The 14,540-nt window shown below is 36.2% G+C and overlaps 1 protein-coding gene across 2 annotated transcripts in view; it reads left to right on the forward strand.

Annotated features, from left to right (window-relative positions):
• The window catches only part of KPNB1 (karyopherin subunit beta 1), a 46,240-nt gene that overhangs the window by 26,148 nt on the left and 5,552 nt on the right, over positions 1–14,540 (forward strand). For both annotated transcript variants that reach the window (XM_088143467.1, XM_007425983.4), the window contains exons 13-19: positions 3,852–3,999; positions 4,492–4,563; positions 5,206–5,350; positions 6,662–6,744; positions 12,230–12,337; positions 12,969–13,112; positions 13,198–13,303. In XM_088143467.1, coding sequence (XP_087999593.1) covers positions 3,852–3,999; positions 4,492–4,563; positions 5,206–5,350; positions 6,662–6,744; positions 12,230–12,337; positions 12,969–13,112; positions 13,198–13,303 — 806 coding nt within the window. The remainder of the gene's footprint in view (positions 1–3,851; positions 4,000–4,491; positions 4,564–5,205; positions 5,351–6,661; positions 6,745–12,229; positions 12,338–12,968; positions 13,113–13,197; positions 13,304–14,540) is intronic.

The raw sequence follows: 14,540 nt of genomic DNA on the forward strand, positions 1-14,540 counted from the left end.
ATTTGTCCTATTTTTTATTATGTACAGCAATGACTATTACAGGTTAAAACTGGGGAGAGCAGTTTAGAATAAAATAAATAGCAGTGTTTTTATTTTGGCTAGACTTCATGATTTTCTTTCCAAAAATCAAAAGGAAAGGCAAAGCCTAAGTCTGGGAGAAATGTTAAGACAATTATCTGGGAAAGTTAATTAAATCTGCTCTTGCTATATACTTTGTCAATTTAATAATATATCCTTAAAGTACCTTCTGGCAAAAAAGCATTTTTTTTAGTTTTACTACTTTGTTTAGAGACCATCTTAAATGTGGCTTTCCATCAGTCTGCAACTGATTGCCTAATTCCATTGGAAGCAGATTTGTAATGCTTTCCCCAGACAGCTGGTATTAAATCTTCATTGGTTTCCCCACCTCTTATTAAAAGCCTCTTGATAATTTCTTAGATGCCCTTTTTTTAATTTAAAATGAAAAGTTCTGAATTTTCTGTAGAATCATACATTCAGATGTATATACTTACATAGGAAAGTATTGTTCTTCAGTGCTGTATTCTCACAACGTCTCTCCATATGCTTGGGTGTTCAGCAAAGCAACTACAGTAAACTGTTTCAATTAATAATAATATGCATTGAGGCAGTTAAAAGTTCCTGCTTATGAGCTTTAGCCTCATGGGAAATAAGATGTTTATGCTATTGAATCTGAGGTATGACCTGTGTTAAGTTAGATTACAGTTCTGATTTACAAAATACCAAGACAATCAGTTTTAAGAAATTGTACCATATCCATCAGGAGATTACGTTGACAGAGAAATATACTTCTCCATCAATGCAGAATCATTTGAATCATCATTGAATATATATCATGTGTAACTTATCTGATCCTATTAAACTGTTCACCTGCCTAACGAATTTCCTCACTTACTACGTTCATGCTCTGGTCAGGAGAACTTTGTTTTCTTGCTACTTAATACTTACAGATTCTACAACAAGAACTATGTTTCAGTAATATCTTTCCCTCCAAACTGTATCAAGGTAATTTAGATTCTGCGATATGTTTATCCACTTTCTACAAGCTGAGAGCCCTTTGAGCATACCGTTATTTCATCACTGTTAGAGATTTTTCAAGCAATTCCGCAGTGTTTATGGATAAACATTTTTATTGCATAATTTAATGGGATTTTATTATTACTATAGTTCATTGCTAGCTTTCAGTTGTTTTACTTAAAGTGCAATCACTGTACAGGCAGTCCTCACTTAGCAAACATTCATTCACTGACTTTTCAGAGTTATGATGGTGCTGAAAAAATAACTTTATAGCCTATTTATGATCTTCACAGCATCCCTCAAGTCATGTGATTGCCATTATAGTCAGTGTGCATTGTCCTGTGCCTGACCAGTGTTTTTCTCTCCCCCCCACTTATGGAGCAGAGAGATTGGAGAGAAAGGGATTACAAGAGAGTAATCTGTTTGCTCTTCTACACATTGAAAGCAATGTGATTGCACTGACAGCCCAGAACTGGGAGCTGTGGGCATGCTACACAAACAGTTTACAGTGTTCTCTTGAAATCTCTTCCACTCCAATCTACTGTTGTGGGGGGGAGGAAAAAAGCAAGCAATTTCTGTAGGCAATCTCTCCTTTGCCTGACCCTTTCCTGCTGCCAGTGTGATTGCATTGCTTTCAATGTGTAGAAGAGCAAACAGATTACTTTCTTGGAATCTTTCTCTCCAGTCTGCAAGGGGAAAGGGCCAGGCAAGGAGACATTACCTACAGAAATTGCTTGCTTTCCCCTGCCTTGCAGAATGGAGAGATTGGAAAGGGATTTCAAGAGAGTAAGCTGTTCGCATAGTGCGCCTGCAGCTCTCAGCCCCAGGCTGCCAATGTGATTGCATTGCTTTCAATGTGTACAAGACAGTAAGCAGGTACTTGAGCATTTCAAAGGGCAGGGGAGTGATTGGGAAGCCAAAAAAGCTGGAGGTGTGAAACTGAGTAGTCTCGTCTCTTTCCAATCAGAAAGTACAGTCTCGGTCATGTGATTTCCCACTTAGCGACCGCTTCGCTTAACGGCAGAGTTTCTGGTCCCAATTAGGGTTATTAAGTGAGGACTATCTATACAGGTGGTCCTTGGGTTATGACCACTCAAACTTGCGACAGTGTTAGATGAGGGGGACTTACAACTGGTCTTCAGAGTTCCAGCCAAAGCAGCATCCTTGCAGTCAGGTGATCACAATTTCTGATGTTCCCTGCTGGCTTCCCAAAAGCAAAGTCAGTGGGGAAGCTGGCAGTAAGTTGGAAGTTGCAGTCACATGAGGTCCTTGCTTAACAATGGCAGTCAGGACTGCTGGAACTGCCATCACTAAGCGACACGTTGCACTTTACAGTCGTGTTGCTTAGTCACAGCAATTCCGGTCCCAATTGCCGTCGTTACCCAAGGACTACCCATACTGTTATTTGATTTGCTGTAGAAGATCCTTCACATTCTAATTCAGTCTTACCCACCTAGTGTCTTATAAATGTGTTGGACTACCATGTTGGATATGTGGTTAGGCTTCCATATAGCAATTCATTTGGATACATTGGGGTTCTGTAGGATATAATACATACTATGAAACAACAGGCATGAACTTGTTGTTTCAGCCAAAAAAATTGGACATGAAATTTAGTTCTTTCCAAAGTTTCCTTGAATAAGGAGACCCCCCCCGATCAGATTTAAAATCTAGACCAATATCCTTTGTTCCACAATGTCCAAACAAATACCAACAAAAAGGTGGTAAGTGCAATGTTTGGATGAGCTTCCAGATTCGGAAGGATGACTTTTCTCTAATAGCATGTTAATTTCTGTAGGAGTGATACTAAACAAACAAAAAACATTTTGTTCTGAGCTTGGAGCTAAATAGCCCACTCAGTACATTCTGTTAGAACATTTTGTGTGACTTGTGCTCTAATGGAACCTAACCAAAATATTTTGAGTATTCCATCACTTGAGCAGAACAATAAATAAGCAACTATCATCCTCAGTTTTCATCCCGGGGCCCCAAAATTAGTGGGGCAGCAATCCACACCAAGTGCTACTTGTGCTCAATCTATAGAAAAATTGGCCTAGGGGGTATCTTTTTAAACATGTTAAAAATTTCAATAGTAAACAGCAGAACCACAGTTAAGACTACTTGTTGTATTTTGCCTGCACAAGCCATCACAGAACTGAGCCGGCAAAAGATTGAGTTCTGTACACTTCACGAGCAACACAAAATAATCATGAACAACATAATCACAAACATACATTTTGAAGTTTATTCCTAATGTACATGTGCAGTGTACATGTTTATGTCTGGTAATCTTCCTGAAGAAGAAAGAAAAATATACAGGGACAATATTACATTATGATCCATTAATTAACTTTCTCATACCAAAGAATTTAAAAGTAGTATAAATATAAAATATAGTATGTCACAGAGAGCAGGTCTTTCCTTATCTTTCTGTGGTTGGCCATCTTGAATTACCTATAATGTGGTATCATGTGACCTCAGAACCAACATACCATCTAACCCAAGTGAGTTAATGACTATGCCCAACAGCATAGTCAGATATTGGGATTGGTGTTTGGCTGCTACTGGTAAGCTGAGAACGATGAGATCTAGCCCTTACTCACTTTGTAGGTAACAAAAATCTAACTCTTTTTTCTTCCTGCCCTCCATTCTTAACCCCCCCACAAAACAAACAGAACATTTTACCCTGCCTTCTGTTGATGGTACCACTTTAGTGGATAGTCTTCCGAATGGTTGGTTGGCATTTAATTGGTTGGCATTTAATTGTATCTGTGTTCTAATGCACTCTTGCAGCTCCTTTTTATATTTTGTTTCAGGCCTGATGGACATCAGAACAACTTGAGGAGTGCTGCATATGAAGCTCTGATGGAAATTGTGAAAAATAGCGCCAAGGACTGTTATCCTGCGGTCCAGAAGACAACTTTAGTTATCATGGAACGGCTGCAACAAGTGCTCCAAATGGAGGTTAGCTTGGATGGCTGAAAGATGTGCATGTTGATGATAGTTCCCCCAAAATTGGGTGATCTCTAGAACAGGAAAGCATAACTTAGGGAGTTATGTATTTTATGTTTTGTTTTGTGAGTGTTTTGCATGCTTTTTGTGATTATGTAAAATTAATGTAAATTTTTTTTTTTTTTTGCTAAGATTGAAATTAAAATATTTATTGCTGTAGGAAACTATTGCCTGTATTGGGATTTTCCAGTGCCTGCACATGCCTGTGGTCTGGTCATCACTGTTATGTTCTAATTAAACATAGCACAAGTTCTTAAACCTCAAAGTCTGTCAGAAAGATGGCCATGGATATCCTCATTCAAATGCACACTTAAGACCAGAATTTGTTCTGGCTGTAGATCTTATTATTCCTAATCAACTTAATTTTAGATACATATCAGAGCTTCAACAGATATAAAAAGCTTTGAAGATCATTTCAAATGCTAAAGAATATTTTCTCTCCAGTCTCATATCCAGAGCACATCTGACAGAATCCAGTTCAATGATCTTCAGTCTTTGTTATGTGCTACATTACAGGTAAAAACTTAACATTTATTACTTGATTGTAAAGATGTTCCAAAAGCACATAGTATAAGAAATAGCAGTAATATTCAGAAGAAAACAGATTTGTATTGGATTTTTTACATATCAAATGCCCCCTTGGTTCAAACTTGAATTTGTCTTCCCAATTTGTGAAAGACAGTGCATAGAAAAATCAAGCAGTACAAATGGTGCATTATTTAAGACAACAAAGAGTACCTTGGATATATGCCTCTTATCAGCTCATCCCAGAACTGGTACGTCAAAGAAAGAGGTTCCATCTCCCACTGCTTTAGCAAAGAGAGTTATGAGCTGTTGCACAGATAAATTCAGCCCATCCTGGCTGATGCTCAGTTAAAGCTAGCAAATAACTATCATTCTTCCATTGTATTTTGCCAGATACTAAAGAAATTAGGACTTGTTTCTAGGCTAAAATGACTTTCCCAGAGAGGAGCATCTACGGGGGAATAGGTGATAGATAGTTGTCATTAAGATTTGCTTGTAGATGTTTTTCAGTTGCATAATTCATGACTATTCACAAGATAAGAGGAAAATGTACGCTGACTAGAAGTGAAGGGGGGGGAGTAGCATTACAAGAAGGCTTCCAACTAAATTTTCATCTTACATTTTACCAAACAGAATGTCCTTCGTAAAGTCCAGCACCAGGATGCTTTACAGATTTCAGATGTGGTGATGGCATCTCTTTTGAGGATGTTCCAAAGTACGGCAGGATCAGGAGGTGTCCAAGAGGATGCCCTCATGGCTGTTAGCACTCTGGTAGAAGGTAAATGCTTTGCTCTGCTACAGGGAGGGATTTCTTAAGATTGATGGCTCTATAAATATATTTCTAAGCCTTTGGGCTGTCCAAATTCTGGTTGTTACAGTTTTACATTTGAGACTTCTGTATTGGTTTCAGACATAAGAATGTAAAAGTAGAAGAGACTTGTGGAATAAGGCTAGGTCAGGGACCCCAGATGATATCAGAAAACTATAAGGGCATTTTAACTGGTTAGAATCCAATACAGATAATGAAAAAGATACTGATGTGGTGTTATGGAACAGGCTCAAAGGAGTTCTGACTTGATTATGAACAGATGATACAAGTGTTCATAATACCATGTAAAGTGTTTTATATGTAATAGCTATCAGAAAGCTTTACCAATCAATTGTTTTGCTGTGATTATTGTGCACAGTAAAAGATATAAAAGAGTTTATGTATCTTATGTTCTTTTATTATCTAACAGTACAGTACAGTAACAGAAGACATAAAAACACACATTTTATTTGTGAATTCTATTTCTGAGAATAGTTCAGTACAGGGACACAGGAAGTGATATGACAGATTTGAACTAAAGCTTTACTAAGAGAGAAAAGACTTCTAAATTTCTGGCTGAGAATTCATGTGTGTATTTACTTATAATTTTTTTTTTCACCAAGATAGTGCTTAGCTGCAGCAGTTCTTGTTCTCTTGTGAAAGATGCCATTAAACATAATAAAACTTGTTTTCAAATAAATGGATGTAGATGAAACTGGGTATGAAAAGATATCTGCTTTGGATCTGAGCTTTTTAATGTTGTCATCTGATTCCATTTGGTCAATAAACTGGTCCAATATGGGAAAGAAGAATTGTTGGCATATAGAAGGAGAAAAACATTAGCCTGCTCCCAATTTCCTTACAATATTTAGAATAAGAAAGTATAGCTGATTTCTGAAAAAAGAGACCTTGGAAAGTCACTTTTTAGTCTTGATTCAGGAATTTGGTTTTCCATTGGTAGGCATCTGTCCTGGAATTCTCAACATGTTGGTGGTTGAGGGCAGTAATTATTGATAGAGTTGCAGAGAAATTAGAGATGTTAATAAATTTACATTTTTTCATCTTTTTTTCCTGTTGTAGAGTGGAAGTAACTACATTAACCCCTATTTACTGAATATTTGTGGCATAATCAGTGGGGGTCCTAGAGTTACCAGAGAAGAAATGGATGGGGGAATTTGCATCCCTAGAGTTTTGAGAGCCACATATCTATCTAGGCTATGGATATTAGCTTCTTAATTTTAGATATCTCATATCTGTTTTTTAATCTTTCATTTTGCTCAGTGTTAGGAGGAGAGTTTCTCAAGTACATGGATGCCTTCAAACCTTTCCTGAGTATTGGTTTAAAAAATTATGCTGAATATCAGGTAAGGCCTTCTTCCTTGTCTCAGAAAGCAGTTGAGATTAGTTTTTGTCTGTATTCAGTATTCCTTTATGGATAATGATATGAACTCCATGGCTTGATTAGAAATTTGGGATTAGGTGGTAGATAGTTTTTCTATTACTGCCAGGATTGGAGAGAATTATGGTATTATTCTTTCATTCTTGTTTGTTTTCAAGATCTAGCAGTAATTTTACTTCAGAAACAGTGTAGAATTGGGTAGTTGTCAAAACATATACTAATGAAAACAAAAAGTATTCTTTTAACTTATAACCTCACAACTGAATCCTGAGGCTGTAAGAGCTGAAAGGTTTTAACTGTTTCTTTTGCATTTTTTAATTAGGTATTCTTATTAATTGTAACTGCTTTAGAATTATCCTATCCATCATACACAGTTTGGCAACATCCAGGAGGTCTAGATTATGATAACAGAAATCAGTAGTATGTATATCACTTGTTTAACAAATGATAAACCAAGGTTAAAACGATGCAGAGTTCTTGGTGGAGGGGTAAGGAGCATGACAGTTTAATTGTGGTTCTGATATCAATAAAGACTAAAAGGCTTCCTTGTAATAGAAGGCTGCAATATAAATCATCCATGCCTTTCCATCCTTGTAAATATGTTTTGCAGTGTGTAGAATAAAATAATACATTTTAATAAAAATATTTAGAACAATTGTTCATATTCAGCATTGTTTTTTCACAAGAAATTTTGAAAGCAATTTACACATAAGCAGTAAAGTTGCTTAGAGTCCCAGGAGCAGCAGCAAGCATACAGATTTCCACCATGCTAAGCCTGATACCTGCTCATGTTACCTGGCAAACACTCCCTGCAGTCATCTGTTACTCCCCATCCAAAAACATCCCATTTGGTATAGAAGCAGGTAATGTCTAGGCCTGGATGACAAATTAAAAGCTTTGCAGCAGTGATACAAAACTGAATTAAAATGCAGTATTGTGCATGGAAGGCAGCAGGACCTCTCTGCAAATAGTCGAATGGATGTGGGGATAGAATATCAAATCCTAGGAATGTGGGTGAATCTGGGGCTGGGCTTTTAAAAGGAAGGAGGTAGTACATTTGAAAAATAAAAATCTAGATATTTTTTCTTAGGTGCAAGGATCAGTGAGCTGCAGGCAAATTTTAGTCCATAAAAAAATTGCTGCCTGGACCTCCCCCAGTTTTAATAAGTTATTGCTGTGGGAAAAGTGCATCTCTGCTTCCTCATCCAACTCAGAAAAAGAGCAAATTGTAGATAGGAGTCTATTTGGATTCATTCTCCAATTTATGGGGCTTTTATTTTTGGGTTCCATGATCCCAATGGGGATCAGATCCTAAATCAAAGAACAAGAGACATACTTTGGTGTAGTGGTTAAGGCGCCAGGCTAGAAACCGGGACACCATGAGTTCCAGTCCCTCATCAGGTGCAAAGCCAGCTGGGTGATCTTGGGCCAGTCACTCTCTCTCAGCCCTAGGAAGCAGGCAGTGGCAAACCACTTCTGAAATTTTGCCAAGAAAACTGCAGGGGCTTGTCCAGGAAGTCACCAGGAGTCAACATAGACTCAAAAGCACAAAAAAAAAATTTAAAAAATCAAAGAACAAGGGACACAAGTTCCCTTAGAAATGTGAAGATGTATTTTTTAAACAAGTATATCTGTGCAGTGGGTCCTTTTTAATTTTTTTTCAGAATTTTTTCTTCCCCTCATTTTTTCCAAAGTTTCCCCAAATTTAAGTTTCCTCTAGTCTCACAGAAATGATATAATGAAGAAACTCTGAAGCAACTGCACCCATTTTTGACTCAGCCTCTTCTACCTTTAGAATGCAGCCCTTGGAATGTTCAAGTAAAACAGCAGTGTAGTTTTTAATATATTATAAATCTAATTGTGTAGCATTTCAGCATTTTAGTGTTAACAGTTTTGAGAAAGGCGTTGCTACTAACAATAAACAAAAGAACTTGTTTCTTTCTGGCTACAAACGTAGTTGTCTTTTCCCCCCGCTACTTATAGCTCTGCATTTAATGGTTAACAAAAAGCTATAGGTCAAACATGACACAGCTCACTAAATGCCACCAAAGGATATAATTTAACAGTGAACTCAATTTATATTATTTTGTAGAACCTGAGAGGGTGCCTGAAGGGAAGAAAGGAAGTGTGTCCTGAATGGTTTCTTTGTTATTGGTTAGAGAAAGATTTTAAGAGGGCTAAAGAAAAGAGAGCTTAAGGGAGTTAAGCAACTGGAAAAAAAGGTGTGAGAGAAATTGTTAGAAGTGGTGGCCATCCCATTGACTACCCATTATTTAGAATGATTGGATTGGATTGGATTGGATTGGATTGGATTGGATTGGATTGGATTGGATTGTTTGGTTACAGCAATACAATAAGAGGAGATTATATATGAAAACATTTTCATAACTTATAAAAAAGGGGGGAAAGCCCTGATGTCAAGAGAGAGGAAGAGGAGAGGAGGAAGAGGAATCGGACTTAGACATGCTTAACATGCTCAGACATGTACAAGAAATTAACATCACAAATAACAATCTTAAATGAAAATTTCCAACAGTCACAAGACAGGATACTAAATAAAATGGAGGAAATAAAGGTGGAACTAAAAACTGCAATTATGAATATAGCAAAGAGTGTGCAAGCCAACGCACAAAAGAAGTTAAAAACAGATTAACTACAAAGTCCAGAAGCAAGAGACTATATGTTTTTTTCAGCAAGACTTCAAACATATTCAAGGATTGACATGTTGAGTCTCTAAAGCTCTTACACTGTCCCTCAAGGGAATAGAGATTGTCCCAATGACATACATGGATCACAATCCTTTAAATGAAGGATGAATGACAGGCTGTTATTCCTAGGAGACGTACTACACAAATGCAAAGAAGAATTACTTTAAAAAAATAAAATAAATATAACTCCAGGGATATTAGAGACAACCATATGGGAAAAAAGTAAAGCTTACAGGAAGGGAATTGTTATAAGGCTTGCAACATATCAGAAAGAATGGGAATAAATTGTTATACAAGAGATCAGAAATCACAGAACTTGCAGAATTCTTATTATATTCCAAGCACAATATTGATAAAGATGGCTTGAACATATAATGGACACTCAACTTTAAAGAATGTACTGAACAACATAGATTAATATTAAGCAAATCATAACAATTCAAGAGATCAAAGAATCAGTTTAAAATACTAAAATTGGGAAGGTGGTAATAATAATCCTAGATGCAGAAAAAGCTTTTGATAAATTTGTAGTGCCCTTTCTTATAAGCATTTTTAAACAGAATGAATCCACTAGAAGAATTTTAAAACTTGGGTGGAGAGTAAATACTGATGGCAAACAGATTATAGAAAATGGAACACTCCACACATTTACCAATAAATAAAGGTACAACGGTGCCTGCTTTCTCCAGTATTATTTGCTTTAGACGTTTTGTCAGACAGGATTTGGAAAGACAAACATATTTGGGATCAAAATTCATGAAGAGGAATACAAGATGAAATGTTATGCAGACAATGTAGTATTAACTATTATTCAACCGCAGAGCTCTATAAGCTCTATAAGATCTCTAAAGACTTTGGTGAATTCTCTGGATAGACAATTAATGAAAAGAGAACAAAGATCATAACAAGATATTTAACCCCAGAAGAAGATGACTTTGTGACAAAAGTGTCTGATTGCAAGATAACAAAACAAAAAACAGTGAAATATTTGGGACTCTTTGACAGGGTGCAACAAAGACGTATTTCAGAACAATTATAATAAATTACAGAAAGAAATAAAACAAGGGCTTGATAGGTGGAAAAACCTAAAACTTTCTTGGCTAGGACTTACCAGGACAGTAAAAATGAATATACTGCCTAAGATGAACTTTTTATTCCAATCTAAGTCAAAAGCTTGCAAGATTGGCAAAGATTTAACAGATTTATATGGAGTGGGAGAAAACCAAGAGTAAGATTCAAAATTTTGCAAGACTCAGAAGAAAGAGGCAGACTTGCATTTCCTAATCTTAAATTATATTATTCCATAAACTGTTTTATCACGGATAACGGAATGGGTAAAATCCCAGAATAGCAGAATATCAATCATAGAAAGAGCCGAATTAGCCAATGGATTTATGGTATAAAGAAACAAAAGAAGAAAAGAATTTGAAAGGACATATTATAAGACAAAGTTTGTTAAAAATATGGAATCTTCTAAAAGCAAGATTAAGTCTGGTGACTTCACCATTCGCTTCAAAGTCAAATACCTTTTATTTCAGGGATAACTACAGCAAGAAAGATTTAATCACATATGTCAATATGGTACATCCAGACTCAGAAAATAAGGCTAAAGATATAGCAAGAACTGCTCAGTGAAGGTATGAATTTACCCAGGCTGGAGTATTAACAAATTGCTGGAAGAATAAAAAGTTATCTCAAGAAAGAAAGAGGGACCTTGAGAAAGATGACAGAATTTGAAACCCTGATACAAAATCAAGATTACCTATTAGGATGTATATATGAATTGTGGATGCAAAACTTCAAAGTAGTAATTATAGGACAACAATGGGAAGAGATGTGGGAAAAAAATCAATAAAATTTACTCCAAGTTGCAATTTAAGGGAAAATTGGTATAAAATTTGGCACAAAGTTGGAAAAAAGAAACTGCCAATGATACAAGATTGGAAGACCAAATTGGAGAATATGCAGCAATGGCAAACTGATAGTATATAACCATAATAGAAGTCTGGCCAAATTTAGTATAAGTAATGGCTCCCTTACATATTATACTATACATAGCAAGGCATATTTAAAGATTTGGAATACTGTTTCTAAGAAAAGAGGTATGAGACCAATTAAAAATAACAGATGAAATGACGTAAGCAGATAACTAGAAATAACCTTCAAGGCTCAGTGTACTGGTTGGGGAAACAAATGGAAGAGGAGAGAATGTATCACTAAAAAGTTTTTCCATAATACTGTACTCATGCTTTATTAGTAGTTGTTTTTTCTTTACTTTGTTGTATCTTTATTCTAGTGTAACTTTCTGAAAAAATTGTTAAACACTTAAGTAAAAATATAAAATATTTGAGATGGAAAGAAAGAAGAAAACCATTGTTCTAATTTAGGGATGAGGAATTTGTGGTCTCTGCAATGTGGGCTAGAATTTTAATTGTCATCTTTCAATGATGGCCTATGTTGCCTTGGCTGATGGAACTTTGTAGTACAACAACTTTTGGAGAGGCCAGGTGCTACCCTTCCCAACTCTAAAAGAAATAATGTTTATGAGGCTAACAAAAAATAAAGAGCTGTACCCAAAAAAAAAAAAGTCACTGTGTGTCTTTGAAGCATGTTGCCACAATTGAGAAATTTCCTGTCTTGGGGGCTTTATTTAGTTTTGTAATAGGACAAGGAAATAATGATTGGTGCTTGAGGTGGGGTAAAAGTGACTCATGAAAGTGGTGGGTATATTTGTTTTTGCAGGTCTGTTTGGCTGCAGTGGGTCTAGTGGGTGACTTATGCCGGGCTTTGCAGTCCAACATTCTGCCATTTTGTGATGAGGTTATGCAGCTGCTTTTAGAAAATTTGGGGGTGAGTAAATTGATGATCTAAAAACAAAAGAGGGGAAATTCCACATCTACCATTGAAAGAAACCTAAAAAGCCTAGCAGAGTGTAAACATTGATTTGATATTATGGCCTGTTTCTCACAAAGGAAAAAGGAAGCAAGCAGTATAAATAGAAGGTACACTTCTAATTTCTGTATGAAATTATGAAAAGTATTAAAATGTCATAATTTCCATTTATACCTTTTAATGTGTCTATTATTTTCTCACTAAAATTATAAATATGGAAAAGTAATCTGCAATGCCAGTTAATACCTACATATGACACCTATTTTTTAAAATGTATTTTCATCTGTTGCTCACCAAATTGATTAAGTTGGCTAATCTTTAATGAGCAGCCAATGTGGTGGTAGTATGATTATGGGTAACACTGGGTTGCTGAGACTTGGGGGTACACTCCTATCTGTATTTGAGGATTGAGGCCCATTGAATGAATGAGAAATTTGCTAAAATACTTTTCAAATTTGTTAATATAAAATGGGGAAAGTCCTGAGCACCTTGGGGACAATGTCTGATAGAATTTAAGTATCCAACTTAACTGTGTGATTTTTAAAAGCTAAATCCTTGCTGTGAATAAAATAACAGTTTGTCTTTACAGAATGAAAATGTGCACCGGTCAGTTAAACCACAAATTCTGTCAGTATTTGGAGACATTGCTCTTGCAATTGGAGGGGAATTTAAAAAATACTTAGAAGTTGTACTGAATACTCTACAGCAGGCTTCTCAAGCCCAGGTTGATAAGGTAAACAATCTTTTGGATTCCTGTGTTGTATATGTCATGATAAGACAGTAATCCCAAGCTAACTTCTTTTTATGTTTGGCCTTAGTCTGATTATGATATGGTAGACTACCTGAATGAACTGCGAGAGACCTGCCTGGAAGCATACACAGGCATCATTCAGGGTCTGAAAGGAGATCAAGAGAATGTACATCGTGAGTCCCTTTCTTTTTAATTTTCTCAAGTACCACAAATATTAATCTCCGTACATGAGGTTCAGTTTCTGCCATTGTTTACTCCTGTTAATAAGGATGGGAAATTGTCAGTGCAAGCCGCTTTGCCTTGTTTTTAGATTGGGGCTCGTATTGCCTTAGAGAATGTGGTTATTCTTTATTGCTCCTTTTTATTGTTCTTTGTATGAGGTTTTAGGGTATTTTTGGTTGTCGGAGGTGGAATTAACTTAAATGGCCTGTTTTTACAGTCCTGGTCAAGTTAGCAGATGGCCTTTGTTTGCATCTATATTTTTACCAAAAAAACACAAAACTTTCCAAACTTAAAATGAAGCAGGTACATACGCAGATGCTACTTTCAGTTTATATTTCCATTTAAAGCCCCCCTTCCTGAGTCCAGCCTGAACAGTTGTAATGTTTCCTGTTTAAATGTACATTTTAGGAATAGATTGATGTGTACTGAGTCCTGTCTAAGAAACCAGCAGATTTTCAGAATAAGTGAGGTATTTGGGGGGTGAACAAGAGTTTTCAGATTTGGGGAGATTAACTTCTGTGGGTTTTTTCCCCTTTCCTTTCAATGTGTGTTAAAATAGCATACTGTACATAATTTTAGGGGGATAGCTTTAGAAGCTTAGAATATGTGTCAAATTTAAAAAATATTAAAGGGTTCTTTTCCTCAACTGTCAACTGGCACTAAACTTGACTGGATTGCCATAGGATAAGGAGTGATGAATGTGAAATAGATAATGGCAGAGGCAGAAGGACTGTGTTTTCTAAGCAAGCACCCAATGCTTTATTCCTGTAGTCCCACAAGTTCATGAATCCCTTCTGTTCCAGTGTACTATAATTAATAAGCCCTAGTGAAACCATTCAGTGTGATTAGAAGCTTGAGTTGTCAGTCACAAAGTTATATTTCCCTTTTTTCTCTCACACTGCTGTGTTTCTTGTGTAGAGGCATGTATCAGTTTTTGTATGAGCACTAAAAACCTTCTGAAAGATTTAGATATGAAATTGGACTGTTTTGAACAAGCCCTTTTTCAATCCAAACATTTCTCAGACTTCTCTTATGAACATTTTTGTCTCTTAGAATGAAAAACAGTGAGGCAAACAGTATTACCATGTTATCCTTTGCCTTGGGTCAGTTATCTTTCATAATTTTTATGCTTAGGAATGACAGACTGCAATATACTTGCATGCACAGTTCTGAAAAGGAAAAAAAAAC

This window comes from Python bivittatus, unplaced genomic scaffold (genome assembly GCF_059951505.1).
Source record: "Python bivittatus isolate LINGU-HERP-01145 unplaced genomic scaffold, Pbiv_v1 ctg000410_np1212, whole genome shotgun sequence".
NCBI classification, from domain to species: domain Eukaryota; kingdom Metazoa; phylum Chordata; class Lepidosauria; order Squamata; family Pythonidae; genus Python; species Python bivittatus.